The sequence below is a fragment of the Alligator sinensis genome, unplaced genomic scaffold (assembly GCF_000455745.1).
Source record: "Alligator sinensis unplaced genomic scaffold, ASM45574v1 scaffold1349_1, whole genome shotgun sequence".
Classification (NCBI taxonomy): Eukaryota; Metazoa; Chordata; order Crocodylia; family Alligatoridae; genus Alligator; species Alligator sinensis.
Window position 1 is genome coordinate 131,571 of NW_005843149.1, and position 11,458 is coordinate 143,028.

Here is an 11,458-nt window from a genome sequence, read left to right on the forward strand (position 1 = left end):
ACTTCAATTGGGCTGTGCTGATTCTCCTGCTGGGAGCAAAACTAGGTTTCTGGCTAAAGGGTCTTGCTCCTCTGCTCAGGTTGCTGTCATGAAGGAATTTTATCTCATGGTCAGACGGGTAAGGACTGTGGGGGTTTTTTTCCCTGTAACAGGGGGCTGGCCTTCTTTCAGGACATCTCTTGAGTATATATTGACAGCACTTCGTAGAAGCACGATGTTGGCTGCTGTGGCTCCTCTGCTTTGCCTGTGGTAGTTGGGGTGTTAGGTCCGTGTTGTCAGGGTTGTCCCTGCCAGAGTTCTGTGCTGACACTGGTGCGTGGGGCGCTGGGCTGTAGCCTGGCCAGACCCAATGCCCTGCGGCAGCACCGAGCCCTGCCCGTCAGCACTTACTCGTCGATGACCGGTAGGCAGTTCCGAGCAGGGCCGCAAGGGCCGGCTTGGGCGGGGAGGTCGCTCCCCGCCTGGCTGCTCACTGCATTTCGAATCCAGCAGGAAGGTGCGCTGCAGCGGCTGCCCGAGCACGGCGAGGCCGCAGGAGCCCCGCGCCGGCGAACAGGGGCACGCGCCTTGTTCTATTTGGCAGGACACCGCGGGGAGCGTTCCTCTTGCGCACGCGCGCTCCAAGCCGCGGAGGGGAACGGAGTGGGCGGGGTTCTGGAGTCCTCTCGGCGGGGGCTTGAGTCTCGCGCTCTGCGTGAGACGATTGACGCATGCGCAGTATTTTTCCAAGCGCGCGGGGCCGACTTGACAGGGCTTTTACGCTCATGCGTGGTGAGTACGTGCCTTTTGGCGCATGCGTAAGACTTCCTCCTGCAGGGGGCGGGCCTCCCGGTACAAGCGTCACGCCGCCGCGTCCGCTGTTAGCTGGGGGCCGTCCGGCCGCGCAGTGCAATGTGGGAGTGATTAAGGAAGTAAAATGGCGGATCTGGCGAACGAAGGTACGGGGGGGATGTAGTCGGGGGCGGGGATGCAGGCGACGGCGGGGAGCTGGCGGGGGCTGCACGGGCGGCGGAGCTGTGCTGGGCTGCTCTAGCCTGGGTGCCGTTGGCCGAAGGCTGCTGGGTGCGGACCCGCCCTTGAGAGCTTCCCCCTCCTCGCGGCCTCGCGGAGCCCCGGCTCCTGTGGAGGGAGCGGCCGGACAAAGGAAGAAGAGCGACCCCCGTCCCCGCACCCCTTGGGCGGACCCTGCTCGGGCTTGGCTGTGCTGCTGCCCGCCGGGAGGCGGGGCCGGCGGCGGGGGGGCGGGGGCGCGGGCTCGGCCCTGTGCGGGGAGTACCCCCGGGAGGCCGGAGTGCGGGGTGTGGCAGTTGGGTGGGGGGATGGCCGAGAGATGAGACGGGGCCTAGGGGAGGTGGAACATACGCCTTCTCCGTGCTCTCTGCTGCCAGCCGGGTCATACAAACGTTTCAGCCAAGTGCAGTAGGATGCCTGGTTCCTTCCCTCCCCAGGTGTAGGTGCAGCAATCTCCAGTCTGTTACTTAACTGCAAATAATAATCTGTTAGGATGGTTCTGTGCTATTTATAGATCACATACCTGTCTGTTTTCAGAAATTAAACGGCGTGCATCTTGTGCTCGCTAGAAATTAGTCTTGTTCATAGTGAAATGGAGAAAAAAAAGCAGGGGATTGCCTCTCATCTAGTTGTCCTTTTTACAAAAATGTGAAAAATCACTTAACCTGCAGCAGAGGAGACTTAGATCAAATCTCAGGAGAGGAAAACAATCCTTGTTATCTTCTCTAACAAGCTGCCTTACACAAGTCACAGAGCCTCTTTGGAGTTTCGTAGAAGAGACTGGATAGGCATCTCTCGTGGATGGCTTTAGGAAAGGGAAATTCTGCCATATATGCAGAGAATTGGACTAGGTAAGCCACAAAATCCCCTATAACTATGTGATTTTGATCTCTCTTCTCTCTTGCCAGGTGGTCATTAAGTGCCTTTTCATACTGTCTCTCTTTCCTGCTGTTTGGGGAGCAAGCTCTCAAGCTACTGTCTCTTGACATGTCTATAGCAGTGCTTTAAAATCCCCACTTGGCTCCTGTTGGTGACAGTGCTGTCCCCAATTACCTCTAACAATGTGAGAAGAAATATGCCCTGTTGAATTAGGGAAAACATAGGAAATCTTTTCATTAAGTTTTAAGCTTATGTAAGTAAAAGAACTGGGTGTACATCTTCCTTTCCAATTTTTTGGAAGCATGTGCATGCATTAGTGTACATAACCAGAATGAAATGTATAGCAAAATGTGTCATAACTTAAATATAATCTGATGCCATTTTGCCTAAGGTAAGCCTGTACAGTTTCTGCTAAAGTTGGCCTAGAAGACGAAATTATTTAAGGATGGTGTGGGGGTTTCCCTACCTTTGTGTGGAGCGTGGTCTTCATCTGGGTTCCTAACCACCCTCATTGCAGTGACAGGGCCTTAATATAGTGTCCTTGTGTCTCCTGCTTTTTAAGTCTGGCATGTTGTAAGTGGTTTTTGTTATTTTGGTTTTGTGCCTTATAGATGCAATGGGAGGGTGTGGAGGGGGAATGATTTTAGGAATTTGGGGCTAAGTAGTTGCCTGCAAATGCAAGGGCCTGGATTTGATGTCCTGGAGGCCTGTTTCAATCCAATGTTACTACTCCTTTTTTCATTATTTCCCGTCATCTCTTTGGCCCCTCTGTCCTTCAGTTCTCTTTACCATACGAGCGTGTTCTAGCTTTTCATTTAAATTCCCTGATTCCCACTTTCTTCTCTGTTTGAAAGTTAGAGCTCATGTTAATCTCTCTCTCTCCTCCCCCCCCCCCTCCATTCACTTCCATCTACCTGATTTTTGCCTCATTTTCCTACTATACTAATTGCTTCTTCAGCATATCCTTTGGAAACTTGCTTCAGTTGCCCTCCAGCTTTCCACTTAGGTTGCCTTTGTCTTTGTTCCCTTTTCCTCTCTCTCTCTCTCTGTATATGGACTCTGGGTAGTATTATCTTGTAAACAGAAATTCGCGCACAGTTTCTATGCTGATGACTCCCAGTTTAAGACTAATCCCCTTCTTTCCAAATTAAAATCTTGGTCTGACTTGCTAACCTTTCCCTTTTGGATACCTGTTTGTTCAATATTGCTAAATGCAAGCACCTTAATCTCCCTGCTTGGCCTACGGTACCTTTTTCTCAATCACTGTAAGGAACAACACTATCACACCTGTCACTCAAACCTGTAATGTAAGTGTTTTCACTGACAAAAACCTTTCGAGGTGAACACATCCTTGCTATATCTACAGTCATCACAATACGTCTATGTTCTGATACCCTGTTCTCCAAGTCAAGAAATAGGCTGGTGAGGCTCTCTTGCCTCAGAAAACAAGATCTTAAGCAGCTGCTAAGGATGAATCTGGGGAGCCATTATTAGTCCATTTCTGGGTTTGGAGCATGTGAATAAGCAGTGGGGGACAAAGGAAGGGCTTAAAGAGCATTCTGGTTGGGAAGTGCTGTTGCTGCAGTGTATGTGTACCTTTGGATTCTGTTATGAGAGCCTGCAGCCTCTCATCTCTCTCTGGCCCTGATGGCAAATTCAGTCTTGCCCTGCCCATATCTATTCTGTATTCTATAAAGTTTATTCTCTTGTCCTCTTGTTTTGACCATGATGTGTCTCTGAATCCTTCTAGTGCAGGGGTGGGCAAAATATGGCTCATGGGGCTTTGTCCAGCCCGTGGTAGGTCCCCTTGGTCCCTCTTGGCCTAGGCACCGCCTGGCCGTGGCATGTTCTGCCACCCCCTGGGCACACAGTGGGGCTGGAGTGGATCCGCAGCTGGACTGACTTTGTAAATAGTCCAGGCAGTGGCAGCTCCTTCTGGCTGGTGCCACCGCTGGTCCCAGCCCTATGGTAATGCTGGGGCCCTGCTTGTGCAGCCCTGAACTGGCACACCCTGTGCCTGCTCTGGACTCACCTGTCCAAGCTCAGCAGCAGTGGCAGCTGCTGGGCAGGTACTGTTGGTTGTGGCAGGGGGAAAATGGCCCCTCCCTCTCACCACTGCTGGGCAGTTCTTGGTGCAGCCACTCAGAGCCTGTGGGGTGCCAGGTTGCCCTGTGTCACTGCCACCTGGGCTGCCCTCTGGCTGCTTTGCACTGTCACTGCTGCTACACTGGGCAGCCCAGGGGCGGCAGTGATGGCGGTAGATCTGCAGGGCAGCCTGGCGTGGTGTGGGCTCTTGGTTGCTTCACCAAGAACTACCCAGCAGTGGTGAGAGGGAGAGGGAGGGGCTGCTGCTGCTGAGCCTGAACGGGTGAGTCTGGAGCAGGCATGGGGCATGCTGGGTTGGGTCTGTGTGTGTGGGTCCCTGCTGGTATTGTGGGGCTGGGGTCAGCAGCAGGGGCAGCCAGAAGGAGCTGCCCCAGCCCCACTGCATGCCCAGGGGGCAGCAGGATTCACCATGGCCAGGCAGTGCAGAGGAGGTGTGGGGTGGCCCGGGTCTATGCGCTGTTGGTGGTGGCGGGGAGGTACTGCAAGGTGTGCAGGCTCCAGGCTGTTGCAGGCCAAGGGCAAGTGCTGACCGGCTCAGGGGGGCACATGCAGGGGGCCTACCATGCAACCACATCCTCCCCCACATACAGTCACACAAACACCGCACCCCACACAAACCCCACATCCCCACACACATCTGTGTTCCTCTGGGGGGAGCCCTGCTCACTGCTACATGCACTTATCCTACCACACGCATGCACCCACACAAACACCCCCAGCCTCCTGCCCTCTCCTCCACAGCCCCCCACAAACCTCATACCCACCCATGTCCACATACCTCTACACTCCTCCACACCCCACATGCAGGTACGCATGCACACAGCCCCCCACAATGCTTCCATCATTCACATTCTTCAATTTCTTTCTTTAGCTCACTTGTTTTAGATGAGCATGGGTTTGTAGATATTTGTTACCATGCAATATGCTTCATAATCATTGTCAGATGGGCTTCAGATAGGCTTTTTTGGCAAAAATGTGGAACACTAGTTTTTAAAGTTAATAATGGTCTTGTTTCAAAAATTGTGTGTTTTTTTTTTTTTTTTTTTTCTTTTTTTCTTTTTTTAATGTAGGACTTGACCTACCTTAAAGTTATCAGATATTTTTTTCTTTTCGGGTAGGGGAGGGGAGCTGTTAGAATAATGAATCTTTTGACCTCTATATTTGTTTACAAAACAATCCTCAAAAACTTCATTATTATATTATTCACATATTTAAGAGACAGCTTTTTAGGGCTTAACACCAGCATTTTATTTTTTTCATGCTGAGTTTTTACCAGTTAACTCAAAAGTGAAGTCAGACTGAATACTTCTGTTTTTGGAGGTGCAATGATAACCCAGCCTGGCATTCCATGAAGACATGTTCTGTTTACAAGCATGAGATTCCTTAAATATTTGCAGACAATGTTAATGTTTGTAAGTATTTCTAGGGTCTCTTTAAAGAACATTTTCAAATTGCTATTGTGTCTAACTTGTTTACTGCACTTTAAAAAAGAAAGTAACAGTGACCATAGTTTCCCCTTTTTTTCCCACCCTTTATCTGCTGAAAATAAACTTACTTTTTCCCTCCTGTCTTGTCACATTTGTTTCCTTTGAAGTACCTGTGTCTTCAGTGGAAAACATGATTCCTTTCTATTTGTTAGTGATGAAAAGGCACAGAAGCTAAAGGTGCTGGTTTCCATTAGCAAGAGAACCTATTATATCCTTGCATGGGGACATTAGAACTAGTTCTCTCTCGCTCTTTCTTTTTTAAGATGATTGTCTTATATTCCCCTTGAGCTCCTGAACATGTAGAGGACGAAAGACATGCAAAGAACTACTAGTCTTTCTTTCTAAGATTTTTGCCTAAACGATGTTTAAACTACATAGCAATATGTGTGGAACAATTCCAGGCTTAAGGGTTCCATCAGTGACTTCATCACTTACCTCTGAGAAGTCCAACAGCAGGGTGCTAGGATAGGTTCTAATTTATTCTCTCTGCTCAAGGGATCTCTATTTTGTGTCACTTGCTGTCTGGTAGATACCTGAAAAACTTTGTGTTTCATCTTCCCTCTAGGTACTGGAAAATGAAAGTTTACTTGTTATTCTCTTTACCATCTCATGATGCTAGGTTAAGAAACAAGTCCACCTCTATCTCTCATCCTCCCCCTTTTTGTATTGCAGCTCTTCCTGAACAGCTGTAGTATTTGCTTCTGCTTACTGTTCGGTTTTGTTTTGTTTTGTTTTTGAAAACAAAACAGTAACCCTTTGAAATTTGTGCAGTTCTTGGCTATAGTCCTGTGAAATTTGTGCAGTTCTTGGCTATAGTCCTGTGAAATTTGTGCAGTTCTGGAACTTGGTATGTTGACATTTAGAAGGCCAACTTTGCAATCATAAGGACTGGAAGCTTCGAGATTTAACTTCTACCCTTAGGTCTTCGTGGAGAGGCTTAAGCTTCTGCCATACAAATCTCCCCCCAAGTCCCAGTGTTCCACCTGAAGAAGATCCCCTTGTGCTTGAAAGCTTGTGAGGTATCTGCCAATTATATAGTTGGTCTAATAAAAGATACTGCCAAAACAAAAACCTTTGTTTTCCCCCTAAATTGGAAATGATTTAAAGGGAACTGACCAGGTTAATTTTGTTTCCATTCAGGGAATAGGTAAGCTATCCTTTGGGGAAAGGACAAAAATATTTCCAAGTGTTTGAGGAGGCAACACAAAGAGTAGATTTAAAAATACATGTATTTTATGAAATACCATATTTTCTTGAATACATTGTGCCCCAGAATGATGCATGCTTTGTTTTTGAAAGACAGCATGGAAGGAAGACAAGTTTATTGTAAATAAACTGAGTGGCAGTAGGTAGGGAGTAATGCTTGCTGCTCTTCTGTTCCCTGGCACACAAGTTTCCATCAGCTCTTCTTTGGGGGTGGGGAGAGAGGGTGTTGAATGCAAGAAAATATGGCACTATTCTTTCAGGTAGTGATGGTTGTCTCGTTGCATTCCAGCAGCCTGTATGCATGCAGTTATTTAAACATCTCAGAGCTGTTTGTTTGTGCAATTATTGTGTTGAAGTATTCAATTAACTGATTTCTGACTAACTGAAGCCTTCCTCCCCCTTAATGAGCAATGGCCAACAATCTCCTTGGCTGTTGCAGATTTTATTTGCATTTCTGTAAACTAACCATCTTGATCTTCATAGGATGCAGTCTAAAGCAGGGGGTGGCAGTTTACAGCCTGCATTCTGGATTTGGCCTGTGAAGCCATTTGATTCTGGCCCATGGACGTGAGACTTCGGTGGCACTTGCCCATGGAGGGAAGTGTTATAAATGGATACTAAGTACATTTTTAATAATTTCAGTAAATGCCACGTTTTAAACTAGAGGTGCACCGATACATTGGTCCATATCATTGGCACTGATGAAAGGAAAATTGGCATTATCAGCAGTTGGGTTTTTTTGGCTAATGTGGCCAGTAATGTCACCGATTTTTTTTTTTTTTTTTTTTTAAATGCTGCATCCATGTGCACAGCTACAGCATTCGCGCAGCCAGCCTCGTAACTTGGAAAGCAGCATCTGGTGGGGGAAGGGGTGGGGGGGACGGAAGGGTTATGGCGGGGGTGTGTGTGCGGATTGAGGCCCTGCAGTGAGGGAGGGAGTAGGGCTAGGGCAGAGGCAGGGGCAGGCGCTGCCCATCCAGGGTAGGGTGCAGGACAGCTGTGAGAGGCTCATCCAGGGGGTGCATTGGAGGGGGCATGGCTCTTGTTTGCGTGCACCCCTGTGGAATGCATGGGGGGCATGTGCCCCTGGATGTGTGTGGGGCATGGGCTGGGTTTGGGGACAGCGCCGGGCTCTTCCTGTGGAGTGGGGAGGCTGAGCCGAGGCTGGACTTGGGGTGGGCAGCAGCAGCGCTGGGAGGGGAGGCTACGGTGAATTCTGGGGTGGCCGCTGCCTGCTCCCCAGCCTCGGCCCAAACCCCTGCCAGGGAGAGTCTGGCATCGCCCCCAGGCCTAGCCTGCAGCGGCAGCCCGCCCTTCCTATGCGCACAAATCTGGGGGGCACATGCCCTCCCCCCCATTCATTCTCCAGGCATGTCCGCCACGTTGAGAGCCACCCCCTCCTTCCCTGTGCTTCCTGGATAAGCTTCTTGTGGTTCTGTCCTGTGCCTTGCCCCAGCTGGGCAGTGCCTGCCCCTGCTCCTGCCTCAGCCTCACTCCCTCCCTCACAGCAGAGGCCTCCATCTGAACCTCCCTCCCCACCCTCTGAACAGACTTACCAGCTGGATGCTGCTCTCCAAGCTGTGGGGTTGCATATGGGCAGTCGGATCAATATCAGCCAATATGACTCGTTGTTAATCTACTATCAGTATCTACCTAAAAAATCTTTATCAGTGGACCCCTATTTTAAACCCATAGATTTGAAATAAATAGACATAGAAATTAGAAAACTAAATTGTAGTCAGCAGGTTTCTTTTTTTTCCATATCCATGTACTTTCATTCCTTTAAAAATCTTTGTGGTATTATATTGTTTACACCAGAGTTTCACAAAAGGGTCAGATGAGAAAAAGGGGTAAAATGTCACTCTCCTGTTCCATTGCCTTTTTAAGTACATGTACGCAAGTTGACTCTATTTTTGACAGTCGTAGTGTAAAGTGTTGGTGACCTACAATCCTTTCTGAAGAAACGGGACCACTAATATTAGAATCAACACTTATTTTCCTTTAGTTTTGTCACTTCTCATGCCTCCAATCCTATGTCATCTTTTTTGTCCTGTCCTCCTACCTGTTTGTCTTCCTCTATTCAAATTTTTTTGTGTTGGTTTTTTTTGTATGTTTTCATTTCTCTATTATTTTGTCCTGTTTTTGTTCAAAAGCAGTGGCTCTGAAAAGTACTTAGGATTATAGAGCTTCCAGTATGATGCAGTGACAAAAGAGCTAGTGTAAGTAGTGAGAGGGTGCAGGGAGCTGATTTACCTCTGCACATGGCATGAGTGAAATAGGATATGATTCTGATGTCAATATTTTATAAGGAATGCTGAAAAAATGCAGTGGGTAGAACAAATAACTGGCAAAAATACTCAGTAGCTGAAGAAAATGCTTAGTTTTACCAAAAAAAGATTGAGAGATGACTTTATTATAGCATGTGAGTGCCTTCACAGAAAATACCAGTGAAGAAAAGCATCATAAGAACCATTGCAATCTTAAAATATGCAAGTTCAAATAAAGTAATGTCTAATTTCCAATTGTGTGATAAAAGAACATTCTGTAAAATGTAATGGTGGATTCTTCACCTTTTTGATGTCTTCAGGATAGATACCATCTTACAGGATGGGTTTATTTTAGTCAAATATGAATTTTTGACTCAATGCAGGGATAACTTAATGGCATATGGTACAAAGCGGGGTGAGACTAGATCACATAATTTGTCCTTCTGGCCCTAAACTGTGGCTATTCTACCCTCCCTGCAATTCTCTCCCTCTTTCAGTATACTCTCTTGAATTTTATAACAAGTAAAGTGGGGGGCCAAAAGGCAACCTACATTAAATTGCTGTTGGTCATATACTGCCTGAGAGATGTCTAGAGTATTTATTTATTTTTAAGTAGCATGCAACTGTGTGGTTAAAAGTTATATCATGTTGCATACTGAGGGAGGTCCATCTTAAAGCTTCATGGAACTTTTTAGTTCTGACACTTAATTTTTTTTACCCACAGCTTTGCTGTGGAGTTGGAATGTTATTTCATTATGGTTGTAGGAGGGCAGGGTTGCATTATGTACATTTCCCCCGCCCCTCTCTCCTCCCTTCCCTCCCCCTGCTTAACTGGCTCCTGGGTCTGCCTTTCTCCTTCATTTGCCATGCCTTTTATTCTCAGCATTAATTGGATGTTGAGAGATGACCTAGGGTTTTGGGGCTCATTTATCTTGTCCCTTGACCTCTATCTTCCACTTGTCCTTAGACCTAGGAGTCTTAGAGTATGTCTGACTCCATCTAGGCACCTGTAGCCTAAGTGACTATTCACGGCCTCTGACCTCCCCTATAGACATGCATGCCTTGTAGGTGTTATCAACAAGTCATCTTCCTGGGCTCTTGGCCCCTGTGCTCTTGCTGGGGCTTCAGCCTGACTGGTGTCCTCTTCTTTCTTTTAGCTGGACCTCTCCACCCAGGCCCCATGGTAATGGACCTGGTTTCAGAGGGGCTGCTTTGTTGCATTCCTTGCAACTCACTAGCCTTTTCCCTGCCCTGTTCTGTCAGTGCTGCAGCTTGCTCCCTACCCCCAGCAGGCTCAAGCCTCTCATGCATCTCTAGCACTCTGGGAGCTCCTGACTTTCCTTATAGTCCCAAACCACTGGTCCAAACTGACAGTCAGGTTGATGCCTAAACTTACCCAGAGAGGGTCATATTTAGTCTAGTCTTACTGAAATGGTGTACTGTCCCTTTTAGAAGAGCTGCCTGCTCAGGGAAGGCAGTAAGTCTGAGTGGTTGGTTCAAGCCAGCCAACTCCTCCCCTCTGAGTAATTGTCATTTCCACTGGACAGCTCACCACCTGGTTTTCATACCACACTGCTTCTGGGAGAAAGAGCTGTTGCCTGGGCTTCTTGGGTTTCACTCTCTCCCTCCTGGAGATACTATGCTTTCTTCCAGTGTCTGCTTCAGTGACTGTTCCACTTGTGAGATGCCACTCCTCCTCTGCCCTCTCCACGCTTCCCAGCATGTTTATCTGGGCCTTCCACTATTGTCTGCTGGGTGGCAGGTGCTAGCTTTTTCTGCTTTCAAGTCCCTTGCCTGCCCTTGAGTTCCCAGGTCTTATTCGGGCTGCTAGTTTCTTCATGCAGTTGCCCTTCTGCTTCCACAGCATAGCAGAAGTCTCCACCCCCAACTTAGCTATTTTTTAGTCTTTTGTCATGGACTATGATGATATACCACTGCCAGAGTGATGGAGTGAGGTGTGGACCACAAATCAACCCCTCATGGGCTGCTAGTTCCACAGCCCTGCTTTTAAAATGAGTGTAGATATAAAGGAAACACTTTAAGGATTGGAATAACTGGTTCTTGAGGTACTTTTCAACACTGGTTCTATTTTTAAAAAACAAACAAACAAAAACCAATATTAAGTCCTCCAAACAAACTTAAGTATCTCCTGTGGAGAGATTATTAGATGTGTATGCCTGTCTTCCCAGCAGTCTCTCTGACCAACTTATTGTGATAGACAGAACAACATGTAGAAGCAAGTAAAATTATTAAAAAATATGGTAGCGTTAGAGTGATGATGTAGCTGTGATGGTCCAGGAATTATGCAAGAAGCAAGGATTCTTTTTTTTGGGGGGGAGGGGGGTGATTACCTTTTATTGGGTCACCTAATGTAGTTAGGACAGAGTCAGAGAAGCTTTTGAATGAAGGACATTCTTTTTCTTTTGAAAACTTCTAACTCTTATCCCAACTATTCAGGTTGTCCAATGAAAGATGGGACCTTCCTGCCCCTTCTCCTCCCCC

General features: G+C 47.5%; 1 protein-coding gene across 7 annotated transcripts in view; it reads left to right on the forward strand.

Annotated features, from left to right (window-relative positions):
* Positions 1-823: 823 nt before the first annotated feature.
* The window catches only part of RANBP3 (RAN binding protein 3), a 121,780-nt gene continuing 111,145 nt past the window's right edge, over positions 824-11,458 (forward strand). For all 7 annotated transcript variants that reach the window (XR_003092157.1, XM_006037627.3, XM_025194041.1 and 4 more), the window contains exon 1: positions 824-938. Coding sequence is in view for 6 of the 7 variants with exons in the window: in XM_006037627.3 (XP_006037689.1) it covers positions 917-938 (22 nt within the window). In the remaining variant the exon portion in view is untranslated. The remainder of the gene's footprint in view (positions 939-11,458) is intronic.